General features: G+C 42.5%; 1 protein-coding gene across 5 annotated transcripts in view; it reads right to left on the bottom strand.

Moving 5' to 3' along the window:
• Positions 1 to 388: 388 nt before the first annotated feature.
• Positions 389 to 19,995, bottom strand: part of IFNAR2 (interferon alpha and beta receptor subunit 2) — a 31,496-nt gene continuing 11,889 nt past the window's right edge. For 3 of the 5 annotated variants that reach the window (XM_072806798.1, XM_072806796.1, XM_072806799.1), the window contains exons 4-9: positions 19,457 to 19,580; positions 17,914 to 18,086; positions 15,313 to 15,473; positions 11,494 to 11,662; positions 6,765 to 6,895; positions 389 to 2,687 (exon numbers count right to left, since the gene is read on the bottom strand). In XM_072806798.1, coding sequence (XP_072662899.1) covers positions 1,977 to 2,687; positions 6,765 to 6,895; positions 11,494 to 11,662; positions 15,313 to 15,473; positions 17,914 to 18,086; positions 19,457 to 19,580 — 1,469 coding nt within the window. In that variant the 3' untranslated portion in view covers positions 389 to 1,976. The remainder of the gene's footprint in view (positions 2,688 to 6,764; positions 6,896 to 11,493; positions 11,663 to 15,312; positions 15,474 to 17,913; positions 18,087 to 19,456; positions 19,581 to 19,995) is intronic. The other 2 variants (XM_072806800.1, XM_072806801.1) reach the window with 2 other exon arrangements.

Raw genomic sequence — 19,995 nt, 5'->3', positions numbered from 1 at the left:
TAAAGCACGCTCGTGAGCAGAGACAGTTGAAAAGGGTCCTCGTGACCCCTTCCCACCCAGGGATAAACGCCACAAAACCAGTCATTTGTTGGGCAAAAACTCGTTTCTCTGTCAGGAATGCTTGAGAAAGATTTAATTTCCCCTTTCAAAGCTTTGGCAGGGGTGAGGTTGGAAAACCCAGAGCTGGGTAAGTACAGAGTGATGCAGTGCCCTACTTGCTGTCTGACCTTAGAATGCTCCACCAGGAACGCAGCAGGGGAGAGGAGCGTTCCCTTGGTTCCACTTGGCACACACTGGGACCTTTGTTTAACCCTAGAGATGCCAGCAGGACCACAAAGCGGCTTGCCTATTTTATTTACACTCTCATGAGAAACTACTCTGAACACTGTTACCCAGTATGTATTAAAAAGTATTTATTATCCTTCACCCACTGAAGACCAGGATACAAAATGGAAACACACACAGAAAAGCAGCCATATAAAGGGTATTCCAAAGGACCACTCTGGAACTCTTTCAAAATATGATAGATGACTTAGAGGGCAGAGAAATGGACTCTACACGACAAAGTCCCTTTCCTACTGAGAACAGTTGTAGAAATAGTAGTCTCTTCAAAGTCCTTGAACTAGGACTCATAATTGTTTTTCCCCTTTGGGATGGATCTAGAAGAAAGGGCTGAGAAGTTGGCTCTTGGGGCGAAGGGAGCGAGACAGGAGGTCCCACACAGTTGATTCACCTTGTGAGGGGTCTCTCAGGGTTGCAGCACCTTCACCGGAGTCTTCAACCCTGTGTAGTTTGAATATTTCTCCTAGCACCACAGGATCTTGGAGATGACCTAGTCCAATCCCCTTACTTCCTAAATGAAGAAACAGGCTCAGAGAGGCAAAGCAAAGTACCCAGGGTCCCACAGGGAAATAGCAGCTGAGTCAGACCTGAGTCCCAGTTCTTATCTGGTTTGCTCCATGATGTTCTGGGACTTCCCTTCCCCCTCCCCACCATCCACAGGAACTGTGGTCACACACAGGACATGTGGAATCAGTGCACACAGCGCTTCTTAAATTGTTAAATAGGATCTCCCGGAATTTTATGCCTAATTTCTTCTGAAGACCTTGAAACAATTTTGCATTTGTTCTCTCACTCTTTTTTTTTTTTTTTTTTTTAATCTTACAGTTTGGCTCTGAGTCTCTACCCCTCTCCCTCATGCAAATGTCTCCTATTAGTCACCTGCCAGATGCTAGAGTTATTTCTGTGTGTGAGTTTGTCTTCCTCCAGACTGGAGTTCTTCCAGACTCCAGTTGAGGCCATCTGGACAAATGGCCAGGGGTGCAATTCTCTGAGTGTAGGTGACAGAATGTGACATCTGGGAGGAGCCCAAGACTGGGCAGGACCTTCCCTATTTCCAAATTGGAACCTGTGCTTTTGTTTCTTTGTAGGTCCCCTTCCTTTCTCTCTGGCTACCTTCCCTTCCTTCTCTTTTCTGGCCTGCCTTCTGGCTCCTTCCTTGAGCCTGCTGGACTCAACACTGCTGATTGCTCCCTCTATCAACCACGCTGAGCGTCTACCTTTTCTCTCCCCACTCCCACCCTGGCCAATTTCATGATTTCCCAGAAATCTTGTAGGGCCCTGGACCACCCCTGCAAACCCCAGGGAAGCCTGCTCCTTACTCTGGGAGATAGGATGCAGAAACATAAAGGCAGGAGAGTAAAGGGACTGGACAGGGCATTTCCCCTTCAAAGTGCATCACTTGGGACATGTAAACAATGGGACTTGCGCTGAATAGTCCTAGAATTCCAGACTCTCCTCCCAGGCTGGTAATTTGCATGAACTTTGCATAGACGACATCACCAGGAACCCTGAGCGCCCACCTTGGTCTCCAACACCATCCCTGCGGGAACACTTGCAAACCACAAAGGAGCAAGTGACAGTGCATGGAGGGAAACTCTGGAGGTATCTGTCAGTCCATGGAAATATTTGGGGGTTCACCTCATTATATAGCCATCTCCGATGTCAACATCTGATTCAGAACTGTCACTTTCATCAGAAAGAACATCTTCAGGCCACTGGCACTCTGCAGAGGGGGTGGGGAAGAGGGGCTGTGTCCCTTCCCCGTTGGCCGCCAGCGAACTCGTTTCCAGTCTGTGGGACTCCTGTAGGTTGTATGTCTCTTCTGGAAAACTTGGTAGCCCTGGAGGGACCTCCAAGTCATCATCGAGGACCCTCATGAAAACAGAACTTAGGTTTACATTGAAGGTAATTTTGTCCCCAGACCCTCCAGTGGACCAGCTGTCCTCCTCGGTAATGGGGTCCTGGAGCTGCTTCCCTCTGCACTCATAGGCCCCACTTGTGCCTTCTGACTGCCCTGGGCTGGGCCCAGATGGCACCAGGGGCTCAGTGTCAATGTCAGTGTCAGGCTCCGACGGGTCAGGTTCCTCAGCGTCCGGCTCCATGCAGTCCTCCGGGGTGGCCGAGGAGGCAGAGGCTGGACCCAGAAGCCTGCCCACCAGTCCATGCATGGTATAGCCACCTGCGTTTGTCTGAGGGGTTGCTGTATCATCATTGCTGTCACTCTCGTCGTCATAATTATAATCCCACACTTTCTTCTTCCTGTTAACGTGAATCACCTCCACGAAAGCCACTGTTTCTAATGGTGGCATCTCAGGGAATACCCAGGTTGAGAAGTTATAAAAATTCTTAAAAAAAAAAAAAAGAAGAGAGAGAGAGAGAGAGAGAATATCAATTGTAAGTGTTTTTTACTTTTTGACATAACATAGCTCAATGACAGTAACTGCACAGAGATGAGGATGGCGGTCGGTGATGATGCCAGCAGAATCAGTAATAGGAGCTAACGGTTATGTAGTATTTACTATTTGCTGGGCACTGGTCCTACTGCTTACTCATTATAATGCATTTTGCCCTCACAGCCATGCCACGAAGTAGGCTCACGATTCTTATCCCCATTTTACAGATGAGAAAATGAGACAGAGGTGAAGCAATTTACCCAAGGTTCATGAATAGTGAGTGGGGGAGGCTGGATTTCAAGCTAGGTGGGCTGCCTGCAGCAGAGACGAGGTTCTGGCTTCTACTCCTGCCTACTGTGCTCCCCTTGCTGCTTCTTGCATGTCAGAGTACCCATCCAGTTAGATTCTGGGCTGTCAAGACATTCTTAAAGGATGCCAAGGAACTGTGGGTGAGGAGAGACTCTAAGGGAGCCGATTCCATCGGGATCACAGCCCCCTGGACTGGAGAGAGGGTCTTAAGGAGGCAGGAGATCCCTAGAGTCAGGGGTGAGAATGGCAAGACTAGAGCTCGCTCTATCACAGCTCTTAGAACAAAGCACTGCCAGGATACAGTTGAGCGGGGTGAGCTATGGAGAATACAAGGCAGGCTGAGTCTTGCCGTGTTGGTGGATTCTGCTCTAGGTTCATGACCATAAAGCTAATGGGGAGGAGGTGATCAACCTGGAATCGTCATCCGCATTGTCTTCTCTATTCTCCTATGCCTATCTGGGTTGCTCAGTTTGACAAACCTGCTCTTCCTCTATCCTACCCAACACAGCCTTGGGGTGAATTTTTCGATTGGGTTGTTCATTTTTTTTCTTATTGATTTGTAGGAGCTCTTTGTATAATCTGGATGCTAATGGTTTGTTGATTATTTGTTTTATCATTATTTGTTACATATATTTCCCCCTAGCTTGTGGGTTATTATTCTACAACCTCAATGGCATTTGATGAAAAGAAAGTTTTAATTTTAATGTAATATAAAAAAAATGTACTGATGTTCTTCCTTTATGGTTCCTGCTTTTTTTTTTTTTTTATGTCTGAGGGAATCTTCCTTACCCAAGGTCACACAGAATGTCCTATGGTGCTTTCTCAAACTCTAACAGTTTTGTCTTTCACATTAGTCTTTAATATACTTGGAACCGATATTTGTGTATGGTGTGAGGGAGAGACCCAATTTCATATTCTCTCATATAGATATATTTATTGACCAGCCAATCCTTTCCCCATGGCAATATCTACTCATCATTAGTCATGTTTCCATATGTGTGGGTCTGATTCTGGGTTCTCTACTTGACCAAATCTTTGCTAAAGTCTTTTGATAAGGTTTTATAATTTTCTTTACAAAGGATCTGTAATATCTTCTATTAGATTGATTTCTGAAATGTTTTAAGAGTAATTTTATTACTATTGCAATGGTATCTTTATTTTTATTTATCAAAACAATTTTTTAAAAGATTTTATGTATCCATTTGAGAGTGTGTGTGAGAGAGAGGGAGTGAGCATGAGCGGGGGGAGGGGTGGAGGGAGAAGCAGACTCCCCGCTGAGCAGGGAGCCTCAATGAGGACTCCATCCCAGGACCCTGAGATCATGACCTGAACCAAAGGCAGACACTTCACTGAATGAGCCACCCAGGTGCCCCTATAACGGTATTTTTAAAAAAACTCTGTGATTCCACTTAACTATAAATTCAAAAAGTTCAAAATTTATGCTGTTAGTGATCAGGATAATGGTTATCCTTGGTGGGGGGTACTTACTAGAAGGTGTCAGGAGAGAGACTTCTGGGCAGGCTGATTATGTTCTCTTTGATTTAGGCATGAGTTACATGTGTGCATTGAGTTTGTGAAAATTCACAGAGCTTTACGCTACGATATGTATATGTCTTGGATGTTGAAAAGCAGGTCCATGTTTATATATTTTCATACTGATATTATTTTGTACGTATCAAATTTGTCAAACTTATTAATCCTAATAATTTATCTCTAGATTCATGTGAATTTTTTACTTCACCAGTTGTATCATCTATAAACTGTCATTGTCTCTGCCCTTACTCCGCAGACTTTAAAATCTACAAGGGCAGCATTTTCTGTTTGTTTTGTTCACTTCTGTATCCCTAGCACCTAGAACATGTGGACACATGGTAGATACTCAATAAATATTTGTTAAATGCGAAAAAACAAAACAAAAAAAGAACCAAAGAAAAAAGAATAAAAAAGATGCCATTAAAAATCTTGCAACATGTATTCTTGATTAAACAAATACACTAGGCATTAAGTGTTTGTTTTGTCATTCCTAGAGTTTTTACTTAGACACAGAGCAACAATTTTTAATGAAGGAATACTGGAAAGACAGAAGTTACCAATACCTCCTCTCAGTACTTGGGTCAACACAATAAATAACAGGGATATATATAATTAGCATATAATTTGGATGAATCTTAGGAAGGGGAGAAACTCAGGGAGATCTGGGGGGAGGATTAGTAACCAGTTAGGTAATTCAGGCAGAGAATTTATCTAGGAGGAAACGGGTGTGGTGCTACAGGTCTATCTCAAGGCTGCAATGAGAAATATGAATTGGAGTAGGATTCGCTTAGAACCTCAAGGCCAAAGGAATAAATACACAGCAGACAGGATGAGGTGGATTTAGGTTGAGATAACGCTGCAACTGGCTGCTGACATAAAAGACTCCAAAGGATATTTTATACCAAGGATAAAAAATATCCATTCTTTGGGTGCCTCGGTGGCTCTTTCAGTTAAGTGTCTGACTCTTGGTTTCAGCTCAGTTTGTAATCCCGGAGTCCTGGGACTGAGCCCTGAGTTGGGCGCCCTGCTCAGCAGGGAATCAGCCTGAGATTCTTTCTCTCCCTCTGCCACTCCCCACTATGTGTTCACATCCGTGCTCTCTCTCAAATAAATAAAAAAAATCTTTAAAAAAAAAGTTCCTTCTTGAATTGCAAGGATTACAGTGTGGATAAAATGCAGTACAGCACAGCCAGATGCCGGCTGGGTTCAAATACCAGTTGTAATTAAAATTTCCCAAAGCATCCCCCTCCAAAAAACAATCCCTCCCCCAACCCAAACCAAACAAATAAGGATGAGAAAAAGAAGAGTACAATTTTATCGACTGTAGAGGACTGAAATATGTGGTTGTTAAAACGTGTGAAGAAAAAGGCGAAATGAGTTCAAACGTAGAAAAATGAGATCTTTCTGGATGAAAAATTATAAAACGAATATAGAGAGACAGGAATCGGACAGAGAAAATGATAAATAATGGGCCAACGTGTCAAAGGACACGAGGAGGTTTTGGAAATATGTAAGATCAATACCAAGCTTTGTCTGAGTGGTTGAGGGTCCCGAGCAGAAAGCGTGTACTTTGGGAAGGACAGAGTGAAAAATGAAGGCACACAGAATGGCTGGTTTCACTAGTAATTAAAGTAACACGAATGAGAGCAACTGTGGGTGACCTTTATACACACATTATATGAACCAAAGTCGTAAAAATGATTAGTCAACATCAGCAGAGCTATGGAGAAATGTGTGTACTTACTGGTCACCACTGGCATTGTAAATTAATCCTTTATCTTTTTATAAGATAAATCCACTTTGTGTACATGTTCCACTGAAGTAGCCCAAACTTTATAAAAAAATTAAACACGTTACAATATTCATAAAGGCCAAAGAAGAAAAGAAAAGAAAGGAAATCATTTCAAATGCCCTACAGTTGGAAAATGGTTAAGGGAAAGATAATAAATACACTAATGACAATGGAATACTATGTGATCATTAAGAATATTATGTGGGCAAAGTATAAACAGATAGAAAACGGAAGTCTAGGTACATATATATATTTGGGGATCACTCAGTGATAAAACAGCTTGGTGTTTTTAGAAAATGGGATATTTTCCTGCTGTGAAAATATTTGAAAGTGTAATAAAAACCCTTAAATTAAAATAAAAGATGAAGATAGAACTTAAAAAAAAGACTACATACCAAAACTTTGGGGAAATGATTTCTTAAGCATATATAACCAACACGTTTCAGTATTATTATGGTGATTACGATGACAGCCGCTATTACAAACATAGTAATTATTCCTCCTATTTTGGCAGATTCTGATGACTCTGTTGATGAAAAATGAAATGACTTTATTTCGAAATAAATTCAATAAATGATCACAGATCACCATTGGGCTGATGGTGGAATGAGGTATCAAAGGGTGTGATCCTGGAGTCCTGGGATCGGGTCCCACATCTGGCTCCCTGTGTGGAGCCTGCTTCTCCCTCTGCCTGTGTCTCTGCCTCTCTCTCTCTCTGTGTTTCTCGTGAATAAATAAATAAAATCTTAAAACACACACACACCACACACACACACACACACACACACACACACACACAAAGGAGCCAATGTTAGAAAAACTATCATTCAATACAATAGAATGGAAAGGAATCCGAGTATACATATTTTTCCAAGGGTAAAAGTGGCAGATTTAATTTTTCAAAGTAAAATGTCTTCTAGTCTAACAATGTTCTATGACTGCACTCCCCAACACAGTAGCCATAAGCCACACGTGGTTACTTAAATTTATATGACCAAAACTGAAAAAAAAAAAAAAATGAAACAAAACCCTATCAAACTCAGCTTCTTGGTCATACTGGCCACATCTCAAATGCTCCATAGCCATCTGTTAGTACTGTTAAAAAAAAAAAAAAAAAAAAAAAAAGAAAAAGAAAAAGAAAAAGAAAACCCTAGGCCCAAAATGAAGTCACTTATGCCTGGCCCATGCAGCCACTACTGGGGCTTCATAACTGATTGCATTTTCAACCCTCCCCAGGACTGTGATCTTTACTGCTCATTCTGGAATTTCCCGCTCAGCACCATGAGGTAATCCACCTACTAGAATAAGACCCTTTTGTCCCCCAAAGAGAGGTGACCTCACTCCAAAGTCCTTTTTTCTGTTTGACTTCCTTGTCCTGCCTTTAAAAACCTTTTCCTTCTCTGCAGCCCTTTGGAGCTCATTTCTTTTCTTTTCTTTTCTTTCTTTCTTTCTTTCTTTTTTTTTTTTTTTGTTTTTTTGGGGCTCATTTCTACTTGCTAGATGGGATGCTACCCCATTCAGGAATCATTCAATCGAGCTAATTAGATCTTTAAAATTTACTTGAAGGTCTGTTATTTAACAGGATGCCCTAGAGACAGGAAGACACGGAAAAGAAGAGTTCGTATGAAAGAAATAACTGGGTCATTCTGAGGCTGGACTTTCGCCACACCAGGGCTCCACAGAACCTGCTCTGTCCTACTGAGGCCCCCATAAGTTTCTTGTCGAAATTCCTTTTGGAAAATCTCAACCTTCTGACTGCAAGTTGCTTTTTAAATTTTGTTTTTCCATCTCTCTACGGCAACATAAGCTCCACGAGGTCTGGAATGTTTGGTTTTATTTGTTTTGTTCACTGCCGTCTCCCAAGCATCTATGAAAGAATCCAGCATAGAGTAGATCTCCAAATAAGTATTTGTCAAATGGCTGAACACAGCTTTCCTTCGAAGGCTTCCTGAAAGAGCCAACCAGTTGATTTAGGACTTGAACAGAGTGGAGACATTTCTCTAGATCTCTGGACTGAACTCCCCCCACCAGATAAGTAACCCCCTAAGATAGCAATGTTCATCTCCGAGTCTGAGGAAGTTAACACTGGTCCCAGGTGGTCTTCTTGGGTAATGATACAAGAAAGGAGGCTGATTTCACATGCAAAAGGATGTGTTCACACCAAGTGACAATGAGATGACATGACAACGTGGGGCTGCGTGACCATTTCTTAGAGGGTGAAACAGAAAAGTCAGGGGAGAAACTTAATCATCACATGTCAACCTCAAAGAAGGTCAGTCGTATATTCGTCTTCCAGATGGGGACTGGGTTTCAGCAAATCCCTGTCTGTCATGTCATGTTACCAATTTGAGTCTCTTATTGGTGATCTCGTGATTTATAATAAAATATATATATATATATATATATATATATATATATATATTTTTTTTTTTTTTTTTTTTTTGGTCTTTATCCTCGATTCTTGGCATAGGGCTCTGAAGTTCCCTAAGAATTTCCTAAGTGATAAGAGCAAGGAAGGTAAAGGAGTGTCTTTTGTTGTTCATAACCAAGCCCCTTCAACCACACTTGAGTTTACTATTAAAGAGATGACTTTTGGAAAGCCCCTAAGGATGGAGGCTGGTTGCCAGGTGAACTGACCGGAGATTAGAGGGTTGGAACTTTCAACCCTGGACCTCTGGGGGCAAGAAAGGGACTGGAGGGTGAATTAATTGCAACTGCAAAAGATTTAATCAGTCTTGCCTTTGTAATGAAGTCTGCATTAAACCCGGGTTCTGAGAACTTCTGGGATGGGAAGCTAGGAGGGTGATGTGCTCTAAGAGGGCATAGAGGCTCCTTGCCCTCTATAGCTCTTTCACCTAGGCTGTTTCTGAGTTGTATCATTTTATAATAAACCAGGAATGTGGTAAATAAATGGTTTTCCTGAGTTCAGAGAGCCACTCCAGCAAATTATCAGACCCGCGGAGGGGGCCGTGAGAATCTTCAATCTGACACCGAGGTGACAACTTTGACCTGCAACTGGCATTTGAAGTGTTGGTGGGGGCAGTCTTGTGAGTGGAGTCTCTAACACCAGGTAGATGGCGTCAGAATTGAGTTAGATTGTAGGACTCTGAGCTGGTGCGGGAGGATTGCTCCATGTGGGGTACACCCCCACACAAATGGAGTACAGGAGTATTCTATGAGTAGGGGAGAAAAATAATTTGTCCATTCAACTGGTTTTGGGGTTTTGTTTATAAGATCACAGTATAATAATAATAATAATAATAATAATAATAATAATAATAATAAAATATCTGGTCTTTGCTCCTGGTACTTGACACAGAGTATCAATTTCCTGAGTGATATGAGTGTCTTTGGGAGGCCATATCTGAGTTTATGCTAATGAGGTAAGTCCAGGACAGTGCTGGATAGCTCCAGAATGGGGGCTGGTCACATGAAAAACCAACCTAGTCATTAGAGAGTGGGAACTTCTGGACCCACTGACTTTTGGAAAAGGGAGGAGGGGTTGGAGATCGCATGTTATCACTAACAGATGATGATTTAATCAATCCTGTGTATGTAATGAAACCTAATAGAAACTGTGGATAGTCAGGCTTGGAGAGATTCTAGGTTGGTGAACACATGGAAGTATTGGGAGGGTGGTGCCCCGTGACTTCCAGGGGACAGAAGCTCCTGCACTACTAAATCAGAAGGGAGGTTGTGGGGAGCTCTGAATTTGTAGCCACCTCAGACAGAAGTCTGGGTGGCCAGACTTGGAGCTGGTACCTTAAAGGGGGAGCAGTCCTGAGAGACTTAGCCTCTTCACCTGTGGGGACCTGCGTTAACTCCAGAGAGTGTCAGAAATGAATGGAATCGTTGGACACCCAGCTGAAGCTGGAGAATTGGTCCAAGGACATAAATATGTAAATGTGTTTGGGGTTCACATTTTTGTAAGAGATACAGGCATACTGAATTTATATGCAAGTTTAGGTTTGCTCGTATTTAACTGACACTATAATAATGATTTAAGCTAAGGCCTTTTTCCTTTAAAGATACTTTAAAGGAGATACTTTATTTCCTTTAAGACTGGTCTGTGCAGGGACGCCAGGGTGGCTCAGGGGCTGGGCATCTGTCTTTGGCTCAGGGCCTCATCCTGAGGTCTGGGGATTGAGTCCCACATCGGGCTCCCTGCATGGAGCCTGCTTCTCCCTCTGCCTGTGTCTCTGCCTCTCTCTCTGTGTTTCTCATGAATAAATAAATAAAATCTCAAAAATCTCAAATAAATGTGCATCGTTCAATGCTGAGAAACAGAGAGTAGTAAAATCAGACCCAGCACCTTAGTCCACCAGGCACCAGGCACCGTGGAGTGTGGTTCACTTAGTCCACAAATCAGCTATACCACTTACGGTTGCTTCCTTCTCTTGGCTTATTTTGTCCCTAATGTGGTAAGTCAGCAGGTTAAAGAAACTCTCATGGGGAAATTAAGAAAGGCTTCTTCCGTGGAGATATTCACTTTTGGTGAAACAATTAGAGACCAAGTTACTTCCTAGGCCAATAATCAGCAGTGAATATTCCTAAGCCTGACTGTTCTCACTGCAGATTTCTCCATTGGGGGAAGGTTCACGGACTACACTGTTTATTGTTCTGATGCTTTTGAAACAGAGGACTTTTCAGTCGTTGTCAGGGACTATCTCACACACACTGGTGAGTTTTCCTTCCATTTGGAGCTATCGCCAACCTTCCTGCGAGCCAGGCCACATCAACGAGCCACACTCAACGACCATAATTTGAGCCTCTGATACCTCTGCGTGCAATTGCTTCCAGGAACCCTGCCTCCTCCAGCACTTGGCTTGAATAATGGCCAAGTGAAGGGCACTCAGAACTGAATTTCATCTTGATTCCCTGAAATAGAAGTGTTTCTACTTCAGGAGGATCTGACTTTTTAAAGGTAGATACGTGACTGTCTCGATGGTATGGCGCCTTCAAAATGACTCCATGTCATAGTAGAGACTGACCAACAGAACACATCTCTGTGATGCACTTTCAGTGGAAGAAATACCTTTCGTGCTCTATGACTTTCAGATTATTTTCATTAACTAAGTTTTCTCGCAGAGTAAAAGCAACACATGAATTTTTAAAAACTTATACCTGTTTCTTGTCCAGGCTGAAGGAGGATACATTTTACTGGAGATCTATGTACTGCTCCCAGATTTCTAGGTTTAAAGTAAACAGATACACAGTAGTTGGTGTTTGGAAGTAACTTGTCGATGACGTAAGTGAAATTTCCAGTGATGTTTTCATTTAGTTCGGGGTTATGCTGTAAAAAGAAGCAAAAAATCAGGAAGACTTTGAGTGAGAAATTCATTTAGAGGCAGGCCCTAAGAGTCACTTTGGGGATTCACATGGAAATCTTAAACAAGGAGAGAAATATCTTAGGCTCCAAAGGAGAAAGTATTTTAAAGTTATTTGGCGCCAGCAACTGATGACAAAACTGCATGTATGTGTATACCACGCACATTTTCAAACCATGAAATCTAATCTAGCAGCTTCATATTATAAATGAGTAGAAAAAGTTTCAATGAGGAATAAAGTTTTCCATGACATCATTTTGTCTTGCATTAAGATAATCCTGCAAAACTAAGAGAATAAAAAAAAGATGATCTTTTATCATTAATGATATATGTCTACCCTTCAGGAGGTGCTTTCATAATATTAATGAACGTGATTATTAAAACAGTCCGCAAAGCTGGTGCTGTCCTCATTCTCCAGATGATGAAACTACTGCTCAGAGTGGTTAGGTAACTTTCCAAGGCCACACAGCTTGCCTGTGGCAGAACTGTGGCTGATGCCTAATTTCTTATCTGCTCCCTTAAAACACCTGGCTTCTTCTTTCTTAGGTAGTTCTGTTCCATTTTGGAATTAAAAGAGATGATATGAAGGCCCTTTCAAGAAAAACAGCTTCTGGGATGCCTGGGTGGCTCAGTGGTTGAGCATCTGCCTTTGGCTCAGGGCGTGATCCCGGGGTCCGGGATGGACCCTGTGAGGAGCCTACCTCTCCCTCTGCCCGCGTCTCTCCCTCTCTCTGTGGCTCTCATGAATAAATAAAATCTTAAAAATAAATTAAAACAATAAAAAATTTAAAAAACAGCTTCTGCAAAATATTTTATAGTTTTCAAAATACTAGCAGTTCTAGGGATTAAGATTTCCAGTGGTCCAAATATGGCCTTCTGTATAATGTTTTTCTGCAAGTTTCTGTGTGGAAGGAGGAAGAATTAAAAAAGGAAAGGAGAAGAAAAGAAAAAGAAAAAAAAAAAAGAAAAAGAGAAAAAAAAAAAAAAAAGGAAAGGAAAAGCCCTAACAAACTAAAATCTCATGCATGGCCCATAAGCAACAGAGAAGAAAAAGGGGAGAGAAGTAGAAACAGGGTCATGATGGGAGGGCTCTTGCCTCAAAGAGAATAGCCAATGGGTCCCACACCTGGTGTTGCCATTGTATGATCTTGATGGGGTCTGCAGTGTTCGCTTCCTGTTTCACCAAGCTTCTGTTTGCCTCTGTACCTGAGGACATTGCCTCTCCCCCTGTGCCTCGGATGTACGGCCCCTGCTCTGAGCCAAGGTCAACCCCTTCTTGTGCTCATGAGATTCCATCCATACTCATCTCTATAACATGGCTCCAACGATCTCCCTGGAACATCCCATCTGCACAGGAACATGCCTCCCTTGACCTCACCTTCCATCACAGAGAACCTCTCCTCTTTATAGAAAAACTCCTTAGAAGAATTAGCTCTCCTCCCTGTGACCAATTTCTCTCTTTCTTCTCCTTCTGGGTTCCACTCCTGCCGGAGCCTCACCCCAACAGACCAGGCCAATTTCTCTCTTTCTTTTCTTTCTGGGTTCCACTCCTATCAGAGCCTCACCCCTTGATAAGAAATCACTCTTTATCTAGGTCACCAGGACTTCCATGTTGCTAAATCCAATAGTCAATCTATAGTCCTGGCGTCACGTGTCTCATTTATAGCACTGGACACAGGAGATCACTTTCTCCTCCTGGAACTTTCTTCTTTCAGCCACCAGGACATCACTCTCATCTACTTCTCCCCCTACCCTGCTGGTTGCTCCTTCCCAGTCTTGTTTGCTGTCTCTTCATTTGCTAGAGCTGTACATTTTGGAGTCCTCTGGGGCTCTGACTTTGGACATCTTCTCTTCTCTCTGCATATGCACTTCTGGGTGATTTTGCCTCGTCTCAAGGTATCAATACACATTAAGAAGCCAGTGACTCCCTCAGACATCTCTCCAGCTAGAAGCTCTCCCTTGAACTCCAGCTTTGGAGTATTCAACTCCTGCTCACTATCTCCTCCTGGATGCCTTGCAGATACCTCAAATTTTACATATCCAAATCCAAGCTACTGATATCCAACCATTCACCTCCTCCATCCATAATCCACCCCATTTTAACGAATGGAAACTCCATCTATCGAGGTGCTCTTGTCTCTTCACCACACTGCACATCCGATCCATTCAAAAACAGCTCCACTTGCAAGACATATGCAGAGTTTGACCACTTCTCATTACTGCCAAGTGGTCCAAGCCACCACCAGCTGTCACCTGGATTCAGACAGTAGCCTCTTCTTTTTTTCTAGGTCTAATTTAACCCCAAGACTATTTTTCTTTAATGAAGAAGATACTCATTAACCACCATTTTCGTCTTACAGTGTTGTCAATATCCTAATAAGCACAGCGTTCTTATTTTAGAAATAATAATCTCAAACAGAGTTAGTAGCTCATGGGTTGAATATAAATTAGATGTGACTGGATTGTGATATTTAAAGAAACTTGATACAGTCTCTGAGCTACATAAGCTCATTTCTCCCTTCTGTTATTTTTTGCACCCTTTTCCTAATCAAAGGATTAGGGTGTTGATTGTAATCCAAGTGGATATTAAAGGGAAAATTATAATTCTATAATTTGCTACTTCCTATTGGGTAATTACCATCACAATAGCCTCTTAACTGGTCTCCCAATTTCCACCTTTGGCCCCTATGCTCTATTCTCAACATACCGGGCTGGAGTCCCTGTTAAAGCCTCAGGTCCTCCAGCAGCTTCGGGACACTCCGAAGACACAGACCCACAAAGCACTATCAGATCTGGGCTCCATTGCTTTTCTGACCTCACCTCCTTCTATTTTCCTGTCTTGGTCATTCCATTCCAGTTCTCTGCTGCTTCTCAAATCCACTGGATCCTCTGCAGCCTCAGGACCTCTGACTTCCTGTGCCCTTTGCCTGAAAAGCCCGTGCCTGCCCCTGATAACTTGCAGGCTGGTATTGCTTGCAAAGGTTTATACTTGGCAATGGGCTATGCCAACGTAAGCTGCTCTTATGGCAGGGCCACTTCACTCATTCCAGCATTCTGGAATTTCACCTAGTGTGTGCTGAAATTAGCCTGTTCTCTTCATCTACACTACACTCCTTTCTCTTTCCTGTGTGTCCCCTGATGCTGTGCAAGGGACTTATTCTTTGAAAGAAGACCACACTGCTAGGCTAAGTCAATGTATTTCCACAATGAAGGAACTTAGGAAGACTTCTTTCCTAAAATCAGACCCACTGCCTCAGATCTTTTGGCCTTAATTGTTCTAATCATTACAGATGTCTTTTTTTTTTAAAAGGAATTTTATTTATTTATATGAGAGAGAGACAGAAAGAGAGAGACACACAGAGAGAGAGAGAGAGAGAGACAGAGACACACAGAGAGAGAGAGAAGGCATGAGCAGGGGGAGGGGCAGAGGGAGAAGCAGACTTCCCGCTGATCAGGGAGCCTAATGCAGGGCTTATCTAAAACTCCAGGATCATGTGCTGAGCTGAAGGCAGATGCCCAACCAACTGAGCCACACAGGTGCCCCTACAAATGTCTTTTTTAAAAGAAGAGCGTCGAATATATTCATTGCCAACTCAGAACTGTTTTGACCACTTACCTTTTTGACAATGTTCCCTGACTGTTCTTCGATGATGAGTGATAAGTAAAACTTTAATACTCCTCCACCTAGTATCTTGGGAATGACAGGTGGAAATTTCACTAGGACATTAATGTGGTCGGTAAAGCCAACAATATCAAACTCTGGTGGTTCCAAAGACACTGTTTAAAAAACAAAATCAGAAACAAATCCCAATGTTTAACAGTAGTATTTCCAGGGCTGTAATACAACCTGATTTCTTGACAACTATCTCCTCTCTCTCTCTCTTTGGTGCAAACAGGTGATTTTATTAAAGCATGGGTACAGGACCCCTGTCCTGCAGAAAGAGTTGCACTGGGGTCATGAGGAGTGGCCCATGATATACTCTTAAGTTGGGAGGGGGTTAGGGAGAGTGTGTCTAAGGAATTTTGGAAGCAAGGTTTCCAGGACCTTGAGGGAGCCAGCTATTGTTGGGAAAAGGTCATTTATTACTGTCTAGTAAAACCTTAGTCATGAGACCCTTCAGATGTGTATTGGTGGGTCATATACTTGGGGGATGATTGCCAACACATATCTTGTGGGGTTTAGAGATAAAGGAAATTTCTAAAGGAATTTTCATATGTTAAAGTAGACTTCCAGGATCCCGGAGATTGGGCTAAGATTGCCTTTTGCCTTTAGCAAAGTAGGCAGTTGAGTCCCTAGAGGGGACTAGAGGAATGTCCTAGAGGAATGTCACTCTGCCTGTTTGAAGGACTTGTCAATGGGCTGTAGGGAGTAAGGAAATTTAATAATTTCTCTTCTGCCTTTGTTTCTCACATCAATTTTCACAGGGAGACAACTATCTTCTTCTCTTTAACCTACCTATGGTCCTAGTTGAGGCATGGGTTATACATTTTTATTAGTGAAAAATTGAGAACAATAAAAGTGGTGTAATTACTTAATGGAGAAATGGAGGATAGGTTTTGGGATGAAGGTCAGTCTTTCCCAATTTTCAAGCTGTATTCCAAATATGAAAGTAAAAATGACTTCTTTTCATATTATAGTAATACCCAACCATTGTGGAAATAGTAGAAAACAAATTGTGCCTGAATGTGGTTAACCATCTTTTGTCTCTAATGTACGACTGTAAATATATATACATACGTATATAAGCTGAACTAGTGTACAACACACACACACACCCCTAAATTAAATCATTCTTACCCACAGTTTTGCATGGTATATATTGCACTTAACTCATTTCATAAATACATTAATGCATATTTATCTCTATTGAGGGCTGGCCAACTGGCCTATGAGTTAGATTTCTGCACGGTCTGCCAGTTCAGAGTGGTTTTTATTTTGGGAAGCGTGGCAATACAATTAAAGAAGGTGATATAGTGTACGATATGTGGCCCATAAGGTCTAAAGTATTTCTTTTCTGGTCCTTTATGGAAAGTTGGCTGACCCCTGATGTTCACTGTGACTCTTCAATGGTCGATTCTATTCCACTAAGTGGCTGGCTGGACCATAACTTAATTGATTTGCTGTTTTGAACATTAGATAGTCTCTAAATTTTCTGAATAGAATCATTGTGTCAATGAGCATTCTTGGAGCTAAATCATGACATTCATCCACAATTATTTCTTTAGAATGAATTATTAAAGAGGAATTCTAGATTAGAGGAGGCACACATTAAGGTTTTAACACATACTGCCAAATACTTTCAGAAAGACCATACTGTGGCACACTCCCTGTGTTTCCTCTACACCTGGGTAGCTAGATAGTTTTAATAATTATGGGGTCTTGAAAAATGACATCTCATTCTTACTTTAACTATTTTTGCAATAGTCTGAATACCATAATCTAGAAGTGGCGCTTTCCTTTCTTTTCTTTTTTGGACACACACAGGAATGTAGATGTATACACACACCTAAATGTACACACCCAATTCCAATGAACCTCACATCTAAGTTGTTGGCGGCAGTGGGATTTGGTCATTATCACTTTGCTAAAGCACGTATGTGTGAGTGCACACCCACACAGCCTTTAACAGGGAGCTGAAATGGAATCTTTCTTTTGGAAATAGGTTGCAAATTAGGACACTGAAGAAGTGCTGGAGTCTGGCTGAGGACCACTGGCAACTGCCCTGGAGCTATTAATGCAAGTGCCATAGGGAGCTGACTCCAGTCATTGGAAAAGAAGAGAGAGACAGACCCACTCACACAGATAAGAGCTACTGGGTTATGATCCAGGGGAGGGGTTGCAGTATGAAGGAAAACACTGACCCAAAGAGTTGCGACAGCTCAGATTCAGGCCATCAAGACCTCACTGTCTACTTCCTCTCGGGTTCTGAAATATAGTAGAAAGCCACGGCCATTGCTGCCAGAATGCCTGCCTCACACAGGCCGAGAGGAATCCTCTGCCAAGTACAGATTATCATTACACTTTTGGGATGAGAAAACAGAGGCTCAGAGAGGCAATGTAAATGCTTCACAGTTCCAGAGCTAGGAAGTGGCAGGGCCAAGCGGTGCACCTAGCCCTGAGTCTGAGACACCTTTGAGGACCTTCCTATTTCAAGGCAAAGCAAATAACGATGATCTTGATGACAATTATGGTGATGATAAACAGAGATCCACTCACTGTGTGTTACCAGGAATAAATAGCTGCTACACTGGACCAGCGTTGTGTTCCCTCTGAATCCATCAACTCTGATGGAGTAGGTCTCAGGCAGGACCTCCCACACGTCTGTTAGGTCACAAGATGATGCTGTGGTATTTGAACAGTGCTCAACAATCTTCACCTGGTCTGGTCTACTTTAGAAGGAAAAGAAATGGCAAAAGGAAAACTTCAGCATTTATGTGACGAGAATCCACTAACTGCATGATCAACTTCATTTCTTTTTAACTTCTTCATTTCTTTACAGCTCTGCCCAAATATCACTATACCAAGTCATCTGCCCTCACCACCTTATTTAAACTGGAATTCCTTACCCTCTTCTCTCCTAATCCCTCTTGCCTGTCTTCATTTTTCTGCACATTGTTTACCAGCACCTACCACATTATATCTTTATTTGTTCATTGATATCTGCCTACTTTCAGAATATCTATTCTAGGCTCCAAGAGGTCAAGGACTTTGGTTTATGGTCGGACCCCTGGCATGCAGTCAGTGCTCAGTAAATATTTGCTGGATAAGTGCATGAACAAACCTTACGCTTTTGTGGTAAAGGCCCCAGATCTCCCTGCCCCTACAGAAAAATCATGAGCGTCCTCCCTGAAGCCCTCTCTCCAGCTGAGGATCACAGGGTCTAGTCCTAAGTCAGCCTGTGCTATGTAGGGACAACACAGACACTGATTTTTTGAGCTTCAGAAAGGTAAGGGGGGTGATACCTATCACCACCTAATGCAAAGAGAAACTAGGACTTTGGCAGTCACAAGAAAAACTCACAAGAGGCCTTCCACCAAGCCAGTCAGTAGTAGTAACAGCTCTTAGCCAAATAAACAGCACACAAAAGAAACTTGGAGAGGCAACTAGATAAAAATAACAACTTATAAGGGTGATGTTAGACATCGGGAAAAGAAAGCCATTGAGGGCTCCATCCATTATGTCATTAATCTTTGCAGCCTCCTCTAAGTAGGACACTTGGCTCAGAGAAGCTGAGCTCTGTGCCCGAAGGTCACGGTTGCTCAGTAATCAAGCCCAGCCTGTGGACCTGGGCCTCTCCTAGACTGGACGAGGCAGCTTTCTGATGTGCCCACATGCCTCCCTGGGTAAAGAAAAGTGAACACAACATCAATATGGTCACCAGATATTTGGAATCCTGTCCTCAGAAAATAGCGCTTTTATTATTTCTTTCTCTCTTGAAAATAGCGCTTGAAATGTTCAGGCTTAGCTGAGTGAGAGGAGTAATTGTGAAAACCATACACAGTGATTATTTTGCTTCGGTGGCTTTAACCCGTAGAAATGGTTATAAATCCAAGCTTTGTCAAAGCCAGTCTGAGGTTTGTTAAAGTATCCAATTTAATTCAAAATGGACTTGGCCTTTTAAAGCTCTGAATTCAGAATAGAGAGAGTGGGAGAGAAGAGAGGAGCTCCAGCACAAGTCAGGTCACAACTCTTCCCCACTCCCCAATTAATAGAAAGCTAATATACTTAAGCAAGCAAGAAAGTGAGACGTCAAACCAACCTTATGACCGTGTACCGTAATGTATAGCGATCTGGCACAACCGAATGGTTTTTTAATTCCCATGATAAGATAAGCCGGAAATTTCGAAAAGTCACCTTGAAAGTGCAAAATTTATCCGACAAATCTAAAGGAAACAGGAGACAAGAAAGAGACACTGAATCTGGAACCCAAGATCGTCCCATCTGTTCGTTGGGATCTGGAGCCCACCTGCCCAGCAGAGAAACCCTGGGGTCTTGGAAACCCAGGAAGGAGGTGGTTCTAGTGGAGACAAGAAATGAAGTCAAAGAATCATTCACGAGCAACAGAGCAACATATCGTTAGGGGCAGGCCAGCTTAGGAAACAGAACTCAGCACCGCGGAAACAGAACTGGGCTCACTCAGTCATCGTGGACTCTCAGTGGTTCATTGGATCAAAATGATCCGTGTCCGTCTCATTCTCTCAACTCCCTCCTGCAGGCTCCCTAAGCAGCTCAGCCCATTGGCTGCTTTCCCTCCTCTGAACCTCCCGTGCACTTACTCCCAGGTCATGGAAGGAGGGA

The sequence above is a fragment of the Canis lupus genome, chromosome 30 (genome assembly GCF_048164855.1).
Source record: "Canis lupus baileyi chromosome 30, mCanLup2.hap1, whole genome shotgun sequence".
Classification (NCBI taxonomy): Eukaryota; Metazoa; Chordata; class Mammalia; order Carnivora; family Canidae; genus Canis; species Canis lupus.
The sequence above is the reverse complement of the archived record's forward strand: the minus strand, read 5'-3'. Positions and strand labels throughout refer to the sequence as shown.